This window comes from Manduca sexta, chromosome 26 (assembly GCF_014839805.1).
Source record: "Manduca sexta isolate Smith_Timp_Sample1 chromosome 26, JHU_Msex_v1.0, whole genome shotgun sequence".
NCBI lineage: Eukaryota > Metazoa > Arthropoda > Insecta > Lepidoptera > Sphingidae > Manduca > Manduca sexta.
The window spans coordinates 15,915,530-15,935,505 of NC_051140.1; the positions used below are offsets into that span (position 1 = coordinate 15,915,530).

Genomic DNA, 19,976 nt, shown 5'->3' on the forward strand with positions numbered 1-19,976 from the left:
AAAAAGTATCCTATGTTCTTTCCAGGGTTTCAAAATACCACACCAATTTCCGTCGAAATCGGTTCGGCATTTTCTAAGTTTCTGTTATTACGAACAGACGTAGTGGGGACTTTGTTTTATTATATATAATGATTTCTAACAATAAAACATCACTGGATTGAATACATAGAAAAGCCCTAGACCGATCATTTGCATTGCAATCGTAGGGTGTTTTTTACATTTGCTTGCCGTAATGCTTGACAATCGGTTTATCTGAGCTTGGGGTTTAGAGGCACTGTGAATTGTGATTCAAATAGTACAGAGAGATAAAAACAAAAGTCGAATAATATATCGAATAGCATAAACCTCTTATAAAGATATTTTTTTTATTTTGATTAAAAAGAAAGGAAAATTTAATATATGAAGGATACGTCGATATGATATTAATAATAGTACTATGTTCGTCAGCAGAGAAATTTTTGATAGTATAATCACGAATTTAACTGATATATTTCGCAATTTGTAAACAGATTGCGCAATCCAAATTGGAACGAAAGCTTTATTCAGCAACATCTATAATTTAGGTTTATAGGAAATTGGATTCATTTTAAACGACATTCAATTAAATAAATGATACGAGTGAAGCGACCGCTCTCGTTGGTTCCATTTATTTGATAGAAAACCGATCAACAATATCCGGTACAACCGGTCTTACATTCTATTTATTTCATAAATTAAACTATGCATTTTGATTAGTTTATTATAACATTGGACAATGTAGGAAGATTTCTGTACGTGTTAGCATTTTCTTCATTAATGTTAGAAGAACAAAATACCTTTCAAAAATTCTCACTACACCTCTGTTTTAATTTAGTAATTTGCAAGTAATATTTATATTAATTAAGCTAAGGTAAAGGAAATATTTTTTGAAATCGCCGTTTATTAACTGACCTGTAATAAGAGACAACATAATATTAATATGGTCAGTTCTAAAAGCCTTCTTCAATTTCAGTAGAATGCTATTTCGCTCTAAAAAAAAAATTCTGGGCTGATCAATTCAAAAGATTATTCATGATACAAATAAGATTATCTAGTACAATAAATTTGTTAAATATGATGAATGAATTCTCCTGGCCCAATTTCGACTACGGCGACCAATCAACGGAGATCAGACAACTATGCAGGAGATAATATAGTGCATAAGTATATGCGCAAGTCCGGTAAGACGGTTATCCGACAAGACTGGAGAGAAATCAGGTGCAGAACCTGTTAGTCCTAATTTCCTCGTACCTCGCCTCCTTCGTGCTTTGGGAAGCGTGTAAAGCTGTTTCTTTACGTGATTTCCGAGACACGCGGTTTCACAACGCCAACTTCATGACTCTAAGCTACAACTGAGGAATTTTTAAGATATAAAAATCCAGTCCCTATTTTTTGGCTGGACCCGGGATTCATACCTAGGACCTCAGTGCGTTTTTTGTACTCGTACCGTGTACCAATACAATTACGCCACAGAGGCAGTCAAATATATTAGAACATCATCTAATATTTAATGCAAGAGTGGGTTATTAGCCTAGGGTTCTCGGTAAATTATATAATTAATTTCATTGGCCGACCACGACGTTGGCCTTTTATCGTGAAGCTTTTGTTCTTTCGCTATTATTTGAGAAAATTTCATTTTCATAATGAATGAAATAGTACTCTCCTTTGCGTTATTATACTTTTACTCTTTTTCGTGGCCGTGGTTTCTTGTACCTTTATTTTGTATAATAGGCCTTTTGTGTATTATCTTTTGTCGGCCCTAATTATATTCTTACATAATCGACATTAGTTCCTTCTAAAAGCATCTGCTATACATATTTTGCTATGATTCTAACCTGCATTTATTTTGAAAGTAATAAATTAAAGCATGCTACGTTCATGAAATGATTAAGTCCATTTTCATATTAAAACATTTCTTTCCCACGTCTCAAAACACAGTATTAATTTTAGTATTTGTAGAGCTCACCCGATTTGTAGTCATACAAAAATGAACCGTAATGACATGAAAAATGTTTTATCTATAACAAATATTTAACTCCAAATAATTGGTTCAGGTCACTCAGGCAGGATACTTTGCATGTGCGTGACGAGGGAGTCGCAATATCTGCTCACTGGATCTGAAGACACTAGCGTTATAGTGTGGGACCTCCATACCCTAGCCATCAAGACGAAAATATTGTGAGTATATTTAATTCTCATACAACAAACCAGGTTCGGTCATATTTTTCAGCCAATTTTATGTCATATTTTACATTATTGATTTGGGTTCTTAGGAAATAGTTACTTAAAGCATTAGCACTACCAACGATTATTTCATAATATAGTGCTTATTTCAAAGGTTTATTTGCATAATACTGCGCGTTGTACTATAATTGTAGTCTCGGACCTAAGCATTAAGAAAACTAATTGCAGTTTTTATTTGAGTGTAAAAATAATCATCGTACATTTTTACACAGGGAGCACATAGCACCAGTTTTGTGCGTGGCTGCGATTGTCAACAGGTCACTGGTCATAAGTGGAGGAGAAGATTCATCAGTCATCGTGAGCTCACTAGTTGATGGGACTTTGGTAAGTGTCTCTTGATCAAACAATTTTTGTTTGTACGTACACAGTAAAGGCACCCCACTGCACCTGATGGTAAGTGGAGGGTCTAATAGAATGTCGACTGACGAGAGATGATTACACCTCGGCAGTCGACAAAATTATGTCGGTCTGTTGAAACCGGATATACACAGGCTGATCTCGGAACGCGACACACTTACGTGGGCAGGGCCTTTATTCTGTATGATAGTGTAAACGCGTAACGCGGCCGTGTCATGTTATCTTTGAGAAATGTGCGTGGAATGGTATTCTGTAAGCCAAATTTCTATAGTCCTAAACATGATGCGTTGTGTTACGTGCTTGTTACGCACGGTTAAAATAACGTGCGGGATAGAGAATAAGGCCCCAGCTGTTGCGGGTTTAAAACCTTGTACGGTGGTCGCTATTCGGGCGGATATAAAATATATCCTATAACTAGCAAAATAAGGATATTGTATAGCTCTGATTTTAATTAAATTTCTTAATTATTCTCATAGATTATTCTTTATTTTTTATATCTTACATGTTTTTTTAATCATTCACAATCTTGATAGTATAATTTTTATATTCGTCTTCTTAGTGATATTTAACTCACCACATTTTTATACATTGAACAAAATATTATGGACCTAACCATAAAATTGTCTACACAGATTACAAAAGTAGACCATCACAGAGGCCCAGTGACGGCAGTAAAAGTGATCCAAGACGGCGAGATACTAGTAACATGCTCCCAGGACGGGACAGTTTGTACCTGGAACGTGGACAATTCGGCCCTGCTGAGCACTGTGAACGCGGGCGCGCCGATACACGCTATGGACGTGACGGACGACAACGTGTTCCTCATCACGCTACAGGGAGAGAACGAGCTGCATCTGAGGACCTTCATCACTGGAACTTACCTCCACATGCTCAAAAGACATAAAGCTAAGGTTTGTTTCCTTTGTGTGCTATTTCTTTGCTAGGCTTTCAATGATGAACGGGAACGTGTTGTTCACGATGCAAGGAAAGAACGAGCTGCATCTGAGGACCTTCATCACTGGAACTTACCTCCACATGCTCAAAAGACATAAAGCTAAGGTTAGTTTCCTTTGTGTGCTATTTCTTTGCTAGGCTTTGAGTGATGAACGAGAACGTGTTGTTCACGATGCAAGGAAAGAACGAGCAGCAACTGAGGACCTTCATCACCGGAACTTTTTGACATATGCACATAAGACATAGTTAAGGTAAGTTATTGAGTCCTATTACATTAAATAAAGGCTTTTAGTGATAGTCAATAGTTTATTTTTTATTACACTATAAAAAGGGAACACCTTTAATTTATTGCTGGAAGTTATTTCGTACTTGCTCCTGCTCAACAGATATAACGCAAAGATTAGTTTTCTTTATATGCTATTTCTTCACTATGCTTTTAGTGATGAAGGTGATGGACGATAATGTATTTATTATCCAACAAGAAGATCATGAGCTTTATTTTTAATTCTTTATTATTAAAATGTGTACATACTCGAAAGGTAAAGATGAATTTTCCTAATCATGTTGCTTGTAGAGGCTTTTAGTGAGGGTCTTAAGAGGTTTATGCTTGTGTTCATAATAAAGGGATATTTTTTCCTTATAACCATTCAAAGGAGGAACGTATCACACTTTAAGTACTAGGACGTAAAATTACGTAAAAGTAATTTGGAATAATGATAAGGTCCGCTTAAGATTTATATTTTTATGAACCCCAGTGGCGAAAGTGGTGAAATTTTTTAGCAAATTTTTTTTCGGCAAAAATATGTCTTATTTGACATATCGCGGCCAATTTAACACAAAACAAAAACTAAGACAAACTTAAATAAATCTAAAAGGGAAGCCGGTAGGATTCGGATTTTATAGACGCTTCGCCACTGATGAAACCCATTTCATGAGGAACGCGATTAGTGTTATAACTTATAGCGCAATAGCGAACCCGAATTCTGAAATACGATACAAATCTTTGTCAAAATCCTGCGTACAATTTGTGTGATGGAATATTAAACGCAAAACTTTTACTCGACATAAAGTTTCATGAAGATACGTCACGCCTACGGTAATTACAAACAGCGTTTGGTTCGTAATTATGCTAATACTTAAAATAAGGCTGAATGTCTCAACAATACCCTCGCGAAAAACAAATGAGTTGTATAGAAAAAACTGTAACAAATCCTAGCGTTTAATTAACTTGACTACAGACAATGTAGCTCATTGTTTTTCTTAATTAATCGCCGGAATAAAGGCTTTCATTTCAACAAAACGTCAACCAACTATAAGACAAAACATCTTTTTAGAAGCAAAAGTTGATCTTGCAAGTTTATAATCTAATAAGCGTTTGGAAGGCGTAAGAGGAAATAAAATTATTTCGAGTTGGCTATTTTGTTATGAGAGGTTGTATTAAATTAATCCCGCGATATCGCTCTCTTAACTTTATTCCTTGTGGCGTTTTAATGTTTGATAAACGAGTTTATGGAGAGCCGAAATAAGACGAGATGGTACTTCATTAGATATTAAAACTTACATTATGGTACTGTTTTTAACAATTTACGAGACTTAATTTTTTTTACTTCTTGTACATAATGTATAAATTAAGTGACGTTTGTTTTTTAAACTGAAAAATGCATTTTGTATTTATTTCCTCATCTCTGTGGGCTACTGATAAATAAACTTTTAAAATTAATACACATTGTGATAAAGCTATTTTGCGGATTATTTCGCGGTTTTTTATATGTTACAATTATATCCCGACGTTTTGAAGACTTTGCAGCCTTCATGGTCATCCAAAAAGTTAAAGTTACAATATCTACCAACATTTTACAATTATACAAATTAATACAAAAATAAATAGGTACACCTAATAGATTATGTATCGGAAGCCACGTGGGTATTGATGTATTACAGAAAGTAAATGCTTGACTTTTGCTCGGTGCTAATGGGGATCAGTAAATTGGTTAAGCTCTTACATGTTCTTTGCTAAAGGAAATAAATTACTCCACTTCGACCGCTTTTTCCTAAGTGATCCCGATCCTTCGCATCTCATACTTATGTATAGTGTGCGTTAATACTGTTGTTTCTGAAAAGTAATTATGGCGTGTGTTCGCGTAATACATGTTTGTAAATCATTATTAAAATTAGATACTTGTGATAATTTTTCCTTAATTGTATTTAAATGGAATTCTAGAATTCTAGATGGGCTAAAATTAAATGAAAATTAGTACTGGAGGGTAGTTTTGTAGATCTTTATCTGATATAGCTTTTCCCGCGGCTCCGCCCGCGTTATAAAGTTTTTCGTTACAAAGGTAGTAGTTTCCCGGGAGCCTATGTTCTTCCCGGGGTCTCAAACTGTCTCCATACCAAATTTCATCTTAATACGTTGGGTAGTTTTTGAGTTCAACACGTTCAGGCAGACAGATGCAGCGGGGGACTTTGTTTTATAATATATTTTTTAGAACTTTTTAAGAGGAACAATCCCGTGATACATCATTGTTGCATAACTTTAACCGTTTACGCAGCGCACGCAACGGAAGCTCTCAAAACTAATAAATTGTCCCCGTTTTTGCAACATGTTTCATTACTGCTCCGCTCCTATTGGTCATAGCGTGATGATATATAACTAAGAGCACTCCACAAACAAAGGGCTATCCTACGCAAACATAATTTTTCAGTTTGAACCGGTAGTTCCTGAGATCAGCCATTACTGCTCCGCTCCTATTGGGTATAGCGTGATGATATATAGCCTATAGCACTCCACGAACAAAGGGCTATCCAACGCAAAAAGAATTTTTCAGTTTGGACTGGTAGTTCCTGAGATTAGCGCGTTCAAACAAACAAACTCTTCAGCTTTATATAATAGTATAGGTTCACAGATACTTATTATTTTTCCTGAGAATTTCCCACAAATACATATTAATATCACTCTCCATACATTAATCAAAGCATCTTCATTCTTCATTCATTAATCAGCCGCACGCCGTTACTATATCTTCATCTGGCGTTAATTCCCTGTATTAGAACTGATTGGCCGTCGATATCGACTCAATGCAAAATGGTGTTCACAGAACATCGCCTCTTGGCCTTGATCCAAATATGAAGAGCCACTTGCATCGCACACCATCAGCAATATTCGCTGCTCAGCTGATAGTCTTTTTAACTTTTACTTGTCTATTGAAAATTCAGAAGTTATTTTTCAACTGCCGTTATTTTACATCCTATCCGATTAATTTTGGTTGTACCGACGCGAATTTGTTTCAAGATTCCTTTTGAATCAAATGTAATTCTTGGTTCAATGTTAAGAGGCAACGACGAGTATGTGATATCATTGAGTAAGACAATGTGAAAATTACCCTGTATATTTATATTTCAGCAAACTCTCTATACAATTTCATCATTTTATATGTCTAAGTGCATTCTGTAAGACCTTCGAGCATATCATAATATTTATTTTTCCAAGTAAGGATAGAAAAGTCTCCTTACAAAGATATTTCGTACCAGAAGTGCTCAGTAGTAGAGAACGTCCGTTCATTGAAGAGGTATTATATTATACAATAAGCCGCTAGTACATTACAGTACAGTCAGCCGCAAAAGCAGCTGGAAAAGATTCAATCAAATTCTTTGTGAGAAGTAGTAGTAGCAAAATTTCTTCTATTTTATTTTTGGACAGAAAAAAGGTTGGCAAGTACAAAAAAGTACATAGGCGATAAGAACGTTGACGTTAAATTGACGTTGTTCAACCACCTATGTGGTTGGTTATAAATCAGAAAGTAGAAAATGATGTCAATATAATGTGCTATGGACATCATTTTCATTACGGTGTTGTGTCTATCGTAGGTGAAATGCTTCTGCGTGGCGCATGACTCGTCGCGTGCTGCCGTCGGCTGCACGGACCAGCGCATCTACCTGTACAGTCTGCACTCCGCGCAACTCCTGCGCACCTTGGCAGCGGCACACGACTTAGCGGCGTTAGCTGTGGCGGATAGAGATCATTTCTTATTAGCTGCTGGTATGTCACCTTATTTAGCCTAAAAAGATATTATGGAACCCCTGTGACATATTTTCCATAATATGTATGTATCGAACCTATCTCTATGAAGATATTATATTGGTGGATCATCAATTCTTTGTAATTCTTTAATAAATAACGTAAATTCATTTAATGAGGCAATAAAAAGAGAATGCTTTCAAAGGTTACAATTGCATCAGTAATACGTGCAATAAAATTAACGTAGAAGATCAAACTTAAACATACTTCTTAAAAATAGTTTCAACGATCGATGTTTATCGGGTAAATCTATTTCTTCTCAAACATTTGTGTATTAGAATTATTTCTGCGTAGGTTTACGTTTTAGTAACAAATTTGATTGTTGCAGGTGGCAACAGAGTGACCATTTATTCATTCCACACCGAAGACAATTTGACGAACTTCCGACCGACCAAGCAGATGAAACGGCGTCAGACAAAATCCACGACGAATATTACTTTATTACAGGTAAGACATACTACGAGGAAATATATATTTTTTTGGGTGTACATTTATGGACATATTGGCTTTTAAATTGACATTATGACACGCCGCTGGCTCACTATTACAAGTTTTTATGTTAATTTGTATTTATATTGTCAAAATTAGATATTGATTATCTTATATTGATAAAAACTGTAAAGGACAATAATTCATAGTTCCCCCTTTACTAATTATTCGGGATTATAGGAAATTTCCACTGAAAAAGATTCAGAATCATGTGATTAATTTGTACATAAAATTAATCATCATCAATTTGTCATGCCCATTTCCATATTGCTGTTAGCTATCATGCCTGCGACTTGCTCGTCTCGTCATTCAATTGTAAAAAACAATTTTAAAGTTAGGAACACCTTTCCCTATAACTTATTAATTTCATCGACTACTTAAATAACAAAGAAATAAATAAGATCACAAGTTTATTCAGTAATTAATATTAACAACATTTATAAGGTCTATCTTTCGTCGAATTGTAAATTGCTTGACTTAAAATGAAAATTATCTCGTCTTTTTACTATGATGTCACTTTGTGGCGTGTCTTTGCTCGTGAAGTTAATTAAGAAATGCCAGTCACTATGGGCAAGCTAGTTATTTGAGTTTAAAAAATTCAAAACTGATAGTTTTTCTTCATTGAAGAATATTATTACGTATGTAAGATATGATAACTATTTCTGCCTCTTAGCATCAGTGTGAATCCATTGTTATGTTCCGGTTAATATTTTAATCACTGCGAATTACCTATCGTCAGGGTGGCCCTATTCCGTCTACGGGGACGAATCCGTCTTTTTGCAATTACGGGCATTTTAATCGAAGAACCTTTCATGGCTGGACTATACTAGTTATTTGAAGGACAACATAACGAGCACAATTACTACATTGAATTGCAAAGCTTTGGCAAGCACTGCCCAACCAGTGCTTTGTATTTCAAACTTCTTGTCTGTTGCGTTCAAGTGTTGCTATCGTTTTATGGCAGTCGTAACCCTAATCATCAGACGAGCCACTTCCTCCTCTCATTATCCTGTATAAAATATAGGCACAGGAAACTTATGATTATCCTGTATAATAAAATACTCACAGGAAACTTTAAAATGCTCCCCAACAGGCGGAACAAAGCGAGCTGATCCCGATAAGTTGTCTGGAGGTGTCTAGAGACGGTCAGCTGGCGGCGAGCGGGTGCGCCCGCGGGCTGGTGCGAGTGTGGCAGCTGTCCACGCACCGCCTGCAGACCACCCTCAGCGGACACATTGGTCACGTCACTTGCGTCACTTTCTCACCCAACAACCTGATAGTGCTGAGCGGGTCCGAGGACAGGACGGTCGTGGTCTGGCAGTTGGCTGACAACTCCCCATCTTTGACTTATAAGGTAGGTGTTTATTTTAATTATAGATGAGTCTATATAATATAGATTATAATTGGTAGTTATATTATTTTTAGTTCGGTAGATATTGTGTGTTAATATTATAAGGTTTATGGAATCAGATTTTTTATTAAAAAAAATATGATTTTAATACTCAATAATATGTACTGTCAAACAAAAATAGACAACTTCTACTACACTTAACTACAAAAGATTTTAAATTTAACAAAAAGAAGAATTGCCGAAACCCGGGATTGAACCGGGGACCTTTAGATCTTTAGTCTAACGCTCTCCCAACTGAGCTATTTCGGCTTATATTAATATTGTTGAAATTACTGATTATTTCCTTGTAATACAAATTACATTTTGTTTAACTATTTTAGTTGCTATAATCATCATTTATTATGAGGTTTGTAAGGTGGTTCCTGACTAGTTATTTTCCGGTGCATTACGCGATGTCCAATACATTAAATAATTCTATACAACGCTCTCTTTTAATTGTAATTTTTCCAAAAGTATGCTTATTTGAAATACAATTTTACAGGACATAAATTACGTACAAACTTCTTTCTATTTTCTCAAACAATGCAATTAGTTATGACAGACACCCTCCATACATTTTGCGTAGGGTCACACGTCGGCCCTGCAAACCTTGCTGATGATGTCGGACGGCCGGCGCGCCATGTCCGGCGACAGAGCTCGCAACGTGCACGTGTGGCTCGTGGACTCCGGGATAGTGCTGCACTCCACCACGGGACCCTCGGCCACCATCGACGTCACGCTCAATATGAAGTTCGCTGTGAGTTCAGTTTGATAGTAAGTTACGTATGATAGCATGAAATGTACTAGGTTGTAGGACACCGCTAGAATGTTATCGATGATGACCTCACGCCTAATATACAGTTCGAACAGTTTTGATTAATTGCTACAACTGTCACTGATTTTATAAATACATAATATTATTTTCAAGTCATAATCCCTTAAAATTTCTAACTTTAATTTCGATTACTTACAACTAATTTAAACTCTATTTATCACGATCAACTGTTTCTTCCCTTGTACCTCAAAAACATGTTTTAGCAACAGCACTTACGAATCCGACAGAACAAAACCTAAGTAAAATTCCAATCAGTTATTAACGAAACTTTTCAAGCTGCCCCAAATCTGTGCAACTCCCTTTAACACCACACATTCCACCTTCATTTACCACCAGGTCCTCAATCAGTTCAAACCCTTATTTAACACCACACATTCCACCTCCATTTACCACCAGGTCCTCAATCAGTTCAAACCCTTATTTAACACCACACATTCCACCTCCATTTACCACCAGGTCCTCAATCAGTTCAAACCCTTATTTAACACCACACATTCCACCTCCATTTACCACCAGGTCCTCAATCAGTTCAAACCCTTATTTAACACCACACATTCCACCTCCATTTACCACCAGGTCCTCTCGGACGGTGACAACTCGGTCCGCATCTGGTCTCTCGCGGGCGGCGACAACGCGGAAGACCGCCGCGCCGTCTCCCACGCGGAGCGCATCACTTGCTTCGCGCTCACCGCCGACTCCCAACACGTGGTCACTGGATCCATGGACATGTCGCTGAAGGTGTGGAAGCTGGATGGAGGGAAGCTGTCTCAGGTTAGTGGTATATAATTGAATAGAGTAATGAAGACAGGTGGAGTAATGTGAGAAGCTTTACCAAACAGGCTACCTTCGAATGATGCAGTGAGTGTATTGCAGGTAAAATCAAGAAGAAACGTGTACATTATTTACTTATTACGTAAAAAGATAATTGAAGAAGACAATACCGAGGATCATGACACCGACTCCATTGCAGAGTATCACTTTTTTATAAAAAGATTATTTTAAACTTTTATCGATAGAAAACAGGACATAAACTCGATAATTTGCATTATTTCAATCATTTTTGTACAATTATTATTATAATAGTAACAATTATAATAACTATTTTATTTGATATCGTACTTGATAATTTTTTACGATGTATAACTAAAACGTTAAAAATTACCAAGTACGCACATACCTATAAAATCTTAAGCAAGATTAGAAGACTCATAGATTTAAAAAGCAATCATTCTTTTCACTTTGATATTAATATCATAAAATATTTTAATAAGCAATCCAATTCCTTGTGATCTTTTTATTATTTAATAACTCGTCAATTTATTAAAGCTGCAAAGGTTCAAAGCTTTGAAGACAAGTTATTAATTACATTGAATATTTTTTGTTTGTGAACTCTATATTTTTAGAATCTTTGCATATAGTAATAGTAGCTACAAAATGTATTGAAAACAAGTTTATTTTTCATGTTTCGCTACCCTTTGCAAATGTTTTGAATAAATATGTAATAAATAAATATATATTTACAGTAGAATTTTATACAGAAAAATGTTGCGACGTTTACTAAAGAAATTCATGAACGTGTTCCAGGAAATTTTCCTTTGCGCTACATTTTTATCTAGCAAACTCTTTTCTCTGAACAGCTTTGCACTTAATGTTATTATTTATCTTCTGTATAGAAAATTCTAATCTCAATTTCTTTTACGAAACTCAAATACTTTATTTGTCGCTGGATGTTGTTTTATTTACTTTAAATTCTTTCGTATAAAAGATACTGTTCGTGAAATACAATTCGTTGTACAAGTGAATTTAAGGTAAAAACTACGTTAACAAAAGCATTAACCTCGTCAATAGTAAAGGATCCATACACCAGATCAAATAAAAGGAAAACTGCTATCTTCACAATAACAAAATTAACAAAATAGCAAATCTGGATTCATAAATTTTCTCCTAGGTCCTAGTGGGTCACTCAGACATTGTCACCTGCGTAGCGGTGTCTATCACTAACAAGACTCAAGTGGTGTCCGGGTCTTGGGACTGCAACCTCATCGTGTGGGACATCAACACCGGCTCGGACTTACACTTACTGTCTGGACATTTGGGCAAAGTCACCTGCGTCAAGGTTACCGGCGATGGAACTATTGCTGTGTCCAGTAAGTTCATTGGTCGTAAACAAATATTTTAAGTTCAGAAATATTTTCATCTCAAGATAATGATTTTCTATAAATATTGTGTAGAAATAAATCGTACGTTTATTATAAGATTCATTAACTGCATAAAATTAGTAAACAAAGTTAATAATCTAGTGGTCATATCATACCTGTGAGTTTCCATTATGCCAAAAATCACTAGCCTTATTTATTTCTTAATGAATTTTTGCACCAATCTGAGTAAGGTAAATTGACGCATCAAATATAATTTACATGTGTTTATTTTTTACTCAAAACTAATCAGGTGCCGAAGACAAGACCCTTATAATCTGGGAGACGAAGCGCGGTCTAGCCCTCACGTCGCTGGCGCTACATGTTCCTCTACTGGGCTTTCAAATAACGAGCGACTGCGCAAGGATTGTCGTCCATCTTTTGGATCGAGGTGAGTTGTTTAATCATCATTATTAATCATCATCGTCATTATTGCCATCAGCCTTTGTCGATTGACATGGCAGCATTGATTACTAAATTTCGGTATAGTTTATGCAAAGCTTATAGCTTAAACGTCGAAGGAAAGTTTACTGCAGCTAATTTAATATTGGCTTCTTTAAGACAGATGAAAACAAGCAATTCGACATAATTCTGTAAACATTTGCGGCTAACAAAAATCTCTAGTACCCATAATCACTCGATTATTGTTTTGATATTAAGTAAAGTGCATTACCGATCAAACGCATTTCAATCATTTTGGTGCGCAATAATAAATATTCCCCTTTTTATTATCCGTAAACTACACAACATTTCCGATAGAGTTAAATAGGTTAGCTGAATAAATCATCGGCCTCATTCAGGCTAATGGAAACTTCAATTCAACTACATTTTCCGAATGTATAACGTTGCAATATTGAAGTATTGTTAATGAGTTGGGAAAAGTTTCTCCAACTTATTATTCAACGCTTGTTCGTTTTCCATAACTCGGGCCCGTGTTTTTTTATATTCCGTTTCGATATCTGGCTTAACATAAAACAATTGAACTTAAAATATGCGTTATTAGTTTCCAATAATGTTTGTATTATATAAATAAACATCTAGCTGATAACAGGACTTAGTAAGTTTTAGAGTATATTTCTTAATTTTTAAGTTGTTATCGTCAGTTTGATTGGGTACTATTTATTTGGTAGCATAGGTGATTTTCGGTGAGGTTCATATTACTATTAATCTTTATTAATATCTTGGATATTAGAAGAATATCTAAAATTTACTAACACCTGAATTTTATATCCGTCCGGATATAAAGCACCGTACACAAGGTGTTAAACCCCGCCATTGTGGCCCACGCAAGTGTATCGCGTTCCGCGATCAGTCCGTGTACTTATATATACGGTATTAACAGGCCGGCATAATTATATCGACTGCCGAGAGGTAATCATCTTCAGTCGACATTCTATTCGGCCCATCTCCACTTACCACCAGGGGCTGTGGGGGCACTTCGCTATGACAGTATAAAAAGGCACTTAAAATTTTATTTCTTCTGTATTGATAAGCGTTTTGCATTCATCGATGACAGGCTGTCTCCCAATGATTTGCCTGCACAACACGCCGGCTACATACGTGAAGATACCAACCTATGCAGCGCCAACTAAAGACGTCGATGGTAAGTGTTGGTTTAAATTTCGATTCTACTACTATATTATATATTATATCTACTCTTATATTATAATACCATTATAACCAAATATCATCTAATTAAAAAGCTGCAAAGGAAATAAGCAAATCAAAAGTGTTGAAATATATATGTAGTAAATAAAAAGGCTGAAAAGAGATTTATGGTAGCATTTTCTTAAAAAAAAATCTAAATCAATAAGTCAACTGAAGTCAAAACCTTAAATATTCTTAACCCACATTAAGCTTTATTGAAGATACTAAACTATGATACAAATTTATTTTTTAGGTCGTGGTTAAACAATAAACCTTATTACTATGCACTAAGATCTAAAACTTGATACAAAATTTTGATGAATTTAGTACATTTCCCGTACCTACAGTTCAAATTTATTTCCGCTCAGCTCATTTCAGTTCAGCTTTTAATTCTTAAATATGCCACATATTTCGAAATAATCAGGCCGATTATTGATTTAAATAAACCTAACGAAGCTAACTTTAACTCGTATAACATCTGTCTCCATTAAACTGACGTGAGTAATCTGCATATCAGATTTCACTTCCATCAGTCACGTCACGGTATTTCAGTAAACCGAATGGCGGCTTAATGGAAAGCTCTAGTTTTTGGCTCTTGTTTTATTTGCCTGTCGGGATGGCATTGGTATGTCTAGCTAGTTTTAAACTCTGCCTAGTTTTACATCGCGGAATAAATTGCTTTTAAATATCCTTTATGGAGATTGGCACTTAATTATAATATAAGTCTAAAATACTAACTGAAAAGTGTTATTGTTTATTAATTTTACACCCAAGGTTGTACTGATTCCTTATAAATAAAGTGTGAATTGCAAAAATATGTCACAAGGGATAATATTTTAAATAGAGCTTCGGCCGTTGGCTCCAAAGCGGCCAATGAGGAGGTTACTGAAGAAGGAAGTGTCGCTGGATACGTACACGTGGCAGAAGAAGTATGGACACCTTACATCAGCTGCAATGATGGCGCAAGTCGACGAGCGGTTGAAGAGAAGGTAGGAATTACAGTAGTACAGTTAGCGATCAGCGATGTGTTCAAAATATAGTACTGTTGAGGATTTTTTCTTTATTACAATAGCAGGGTAATATTATTTGATTTGATTATAATGTAGTCCATTCGGAATGAAGATTCCGAGAGACGACGATCCAGTGGCTATAAAAGGCTCTTTTCTTATGTTTAAATTAGTTCATTACTCAATACGTAATAGTAAAAACTAAAAAGAGGACTTCTTGTGAAACCTACACAAAAATTAGTTAATGATGGCGGAGCAAGATGAACATGTATTAATAAATAAATACTTTTCAATAGGTTCTCAGTGTCTGCTTCAATGGAAGAGATATCAAAGATACAAGAGGCTAAAAACAAAGATCTCGGCTCGCAGGTATGTTTCTGGACGATAAATAATTATCATTTGTACATTTTATAGACTACTAATATTCTCCAGGATCGCAACAAACAAGAATAACGTCAGCCTTGAGTTTTGACGATTTTGGTCGCTCCTGCACCACATTTCACTAAATCAATGCATTTGTTCAAATTACTAATTTCCTGTTGAGTTTAAAATTAATCGTCGCTTGTGGATTCTAAAAACATACTTAATATTGTAAGGTACTTATATTTTTTCCATATCAACTAACATCTCATTTTAAAGCAAAATTTATTTAGACCGATTTAGATATATCAATACGGCTCGTAAAAGATTTATTGTATTGTTTAGGTGAGCCTCGGTCCGGAAGAGGCGGCGATCGCTCAATCGCAACATTTCGATCAGTTGGAAGCGTTGTGGAACAAAATATCACCCCCGAGACGCCGTTCTAACAAGGTAATTACAAAAATACTCCTGAACTTACTTCAGGGACGTAGCTGGGAGGGGGCAAAAGTGGCCGATGCCCACTCTAGAAAGGTCTTGCCTACACTAGAAAATGCCTTGCGCTTGAAAAGGTTTATCATAGTATAGTCGTTCCATTGAATTCGACGACCTTTTATTTGATTCGTCCCTACAGCTGCCCCCAATACCTATACCACACCAGTATCTTGCATTCAATAATATCTTATATTAAAATTAAACTATTTTTCGCCCCCGTGACCATGAATGCTGAAAAGTCTTCGAAACCTCGGGAGAAAACTAGAATATTATAGCGATAAAATTCGAAAAATTGTTTAATTCTAATGTCTAACATTCGTGTGAACATAAGAAATCATTAATATCTAATATGTTACAAATTTTGTTATACCTATAAATCACAACATACAATATTACATAATGTTTTATTCTTAGTGAATTTGAAAACTATTGCGATGTATTCATGTAAGCTGTACCTTTCAGTCGCTGTCGAAGCAAAGCTCTTTGATAGAGAGCCGATTCGACTCATCAGACGAAGAGCATACTCCCGTCGAGGAACAAGGTGAGATATATTACGTAATTTTATAGATTTTAATTTAAATAATTTAATTACATAACGTAATTCATAGAAATCTTGATAATTTTTAAATAAAAAATATGATACGTTTATTAATATACAAAAATCTTGGTCATACTTTATGTCTTTATTAATGTATGAAAACTTGAAAATTAATTACGTTGCAAAATATTTATTTATACTTCTTCTTTCGCAGAACACATGGTTGAATAAAATTGGAGAGCATTTATTTTGGAAACTAAATATTTCACCTCATTAGTTTAATTAGAAATATAATTTGAGCTGGTCTCTTCTGTGTATTATATTTTGAAGTGTAGGTATTTTATTAAAGTTATTTTTATTTGTAAATTTAGTGGTTGAAACATATGTATTATGTTTAAATTATTTATTTAATATCCAAGTACAGTAAGTACATTTAAAATTTTCGTTATGATTTTGTAAATAATTAGCAGTATCTCAATTCTGCAGCCTGTAAGCAATGTGATCTTTTAGATGTAGCATGTCTAACTTCGGCACCAGTTTCCTTTAAAACTCTAAGTATTTAGTAAAATAAATATAGAATAGCTCCCGGAGATATCAAATCCTTTACTACAAATGTGTTTTCATCTATTTTTATAACCTCATCAATAAGTTGCTAAGATATGCCAGTGATTCAATTAAAATATATTCATTTACATAAAATTACTAATAAATGCAGACGAAGACTCGCAACACGATTAAATCTTCAAAAATCATATAGCAATACTCTGGTAACAACTTGTTCGGGAATTAGGTAAAGAACTTCAATTTTCACCTACGTCACTAAAACATTGAAAAAACTGGTCCATATTTGTCAATATCATAAAATACTCAAATTAAGATCAAGCTATAATCTTTCTGAATTCTATGGTAGAGGTTGATAAAGACATTGTAGCCAGAGTGACTACTGCACGTTATGATAATTAGCAACTACGTCTCAGGGTGACGAGTGACTTTGTTTGTGAGTACTCGTGATAGTCAATCATACGAGCGGATTGCTCGTCACGTCCCTTAGATAAAGAAAGAACACATCTTTAGCACTGTTTTGCTAAGAATTATATTATAATTAGACCTAAATATATGCGCTGTTATTTTCAATGTTTTCTATCAAAACCAAATTAGCGTTACAGTAAATTTCGCAACTGAAAGGCAGCGTCTTTCCATAATTTATAAAAGATGAGTACCATCCTGTAATATTTATAGTATAATGGTCCACGTTTATGACGCCAATCAATAAAAATTCCTTTTAAGGAATTGCACACGTTCCTCTCAATCCTTTTTAAAAATTCTGGATTTTTTCACCAATTTTCAACGTTCTCACATTACTTTCAGAAATATCTTGCATTTCTCCATTTTCCTTAATGTGATTCACTTCATAGAGAGCTGATTTTTCTAGAATAATTTTATACCATCCCAAGGTGTTTTCAGTACTGAGTTTGTTGACTATGTTTCACGATCATCGAGTACAAATGTTATAATCCTTGTTCTAGTTTTACTGGCGTGTAGACAACTTTAATGTCACAGCTTATGCTGCTGTTAGCAACACCTACTTTAAATATATAATGTTATCTACATGTAGGTACTTTTAATATTAAGAATACATTACAGAACAGTTAGATAGCAACTATCATTTTGGAACTTGCACATTTATTACATTTACAAGTAAATGAGATTGTCACCTTCTAAGTGCAATATTTTGTTGCCAAAGTTTATGTTTATTTAAAGTAGCACAATGTCAAAGAAAATCTCGAGATTAATATAATTATTTTATTTAGTAATTAAACTTTTAGTTAAAGTTAAGCTTTTCACCACAATTTCATTTAAGATAATCGTCATGTTAATATTTTAATACAGTATTTATTTAAGTGAATAAATTTTATTTCAATTTAATTGAATTAAATTCAAATACATTATGCGTAGTAAGTAATTATAATAATTAGAAATAATTTCCCCAATCGATGTATCGTTCTAGAGTTTTCCAAACTGTGATCCCTTATAAAGACTTCTATGTAAGTACACGTCATAGCATTCATAATACAAAATGTTATCCTAATGAGAATTTAGATTATACACTATCTAAATAGCTAACTTGCTTTTTTGTATTAATTTACACGATAACTATATCCAACAACAATTATTTTGATGTAATATTGTAATTAATATAACCTTTTATATCCTCAAAAGCAAATAAAGAAATATGTTATTATATATTCCCATGCATATGTTTGGGACATGTTGGTTTATATGTTGAGATGTATTAAGCCTGTTTACGTTACCATTATTTAATTGTTTGAATTTGTCATTTCTAAGACTCGTTAAAATATTAATATAGATTAGCTGAGCCCGCACTTAGAAATATAGCGATAAAAAACAAAATTATTTGTGTAGAACTTCTTAAATTTAATGTTGGTATTAGAAGTTATTAAAAAAATTAGAAAATGCAATAATATTTCATAAGTAGATGCACTTACTTGTAGTTGATTGGTATTTGTGACTGAATTCTCTTGAAAAATGTTTTTCTGACTCAATTTCGGCACTATATCCCGCTTTTTATTTAAAACTTGCATTTAGGTCGCAAAAGTGATGTAACTAAAGAGAATTCGGCATTTGCATTTTGAGGAAAAAAGTTTTAGATATAATATAAATAAATTAAAAGAAAAATAATTTGAAAATAAATAAATTTATTAATGCATGCATATAAAGGAGAAAATCGTGATATGTTTGAAAAATATAAAAATGAAATGGAGCTTTTTTCCTCAAGCGTACTGTAGGAGCGCAATAAGTGGTAATCGTTAGACTCTGTCACCTTGTTAACTATTTGTATAGAGTTTTATATATTTATCGTTTCCTATTCCTCACAAAAGTGAGTTTTATTTTTGACCTGTCGTGGCATTGTATCTGAAAATATATTCTCTGTGTTTCTAACCTGGGTTTTATTGACGTTCATTAATCAATGACCATTTCGACGTCTCGTAATAAAAGCGTACGCATTCGGGATTACAAATATACTGAATAAACTAAATGGGTGGGAATTATTTCAGTCTCACAACTAAAACGAATGTTAAATTTTTTGTTGCAGCCAGTCTTTTATACATACAATTGGAATGTATGACGAAACATCAATGAATAATATATCAGATAAAACAAAGTATCGGTATAATCAATCATAAAAAATGCGTTTTGACAGTATATAAATGTGTAGATAATTATTTTAATCCATATTAACTACTTCTCTGATACAAACACGTACAATCTAATCAATAAGAGATAACACGCATTTATCACCAGTTGTTAGAACACTGCTACAAGTCAATTTCAGCGCCGCAAAAGCTGTGT

At 34.4% G+C, this 19,976-nt stretch overlaps 1 protein-coding gene and 1 non-coding gene across 2 annotated transcripts in view; one reads left to right on the top strand and one right to left on the bottom strand.

The window, feature by feature from the left end:
- The window catches only part of LOC115450836, a 99,881-nt gene extending 80,316 nt beyond the window's left edge, over positions 1-19,565 (top strand). The window contains exons 16-31 of the mRNA XM_037443512.1: positions 2,073-2,196; positions 2,475-2,586; positions 3,252-3,530; positions 7,441-7,612; positions 7,980-8,098; positions 9,234-9,494; positions 10,117-10,287; positions 10,942-11,136; positions 12,314-12,512; positions 12,814-12,951; positions 14,077-14,163; positions 15,052-15,196; positions 15,511-15,583; positions 15,920-16,024; positions 16,529-16,607; positions 16,819-19,565. Of these exons, the coding sequence (XP_037299409.1) occupies positions 2,073-2,196; positions 2,475-2,586; positions 3,252-3,530; positions 7,441-7,612; positions 7,980-8,098; positions 9,234-9,494; positions 10,117-10,287; positions 10,942-11,136; positions 12,314-12,512; positions 12,814-12,951; positions 14,077-14,163; positions 15,052-15,196; positions 15,511-15,583; positions 15,920-16,024; positions 16,529-16,607; positions 16,819-16,835 (2,276 nt within the window). The 3' untranslated portion in view covers positions 16,836-19,565. The remainder of the gene's footprint in view (positions 1-2,072; positions 2,197-2,474; positions 2,587-3,251; positions 3,531-7,440; positions 7,613-7,979; positions 8,099-9,233; positions 9,495-10,116; positions 10,288-10,941; positions 11,137-12,313; positions 12,513-12,813; positions 12,952-14,076; positions 14,164-15,051; positions 15,197-15,510; positions 15,584-15,919; positions 16,025-16,528; positions 16,608-16,818) is intronic.
- Trnaf-aaa lies at positions 9,728-9,800 on the bottom strand. Its single transcript has one exon. It is a non-coding gene; the product is annotated as a tRNA-Phe (tRNA).
- Positions 19,566-19,976: the final 411 nt, after the last annotated feature.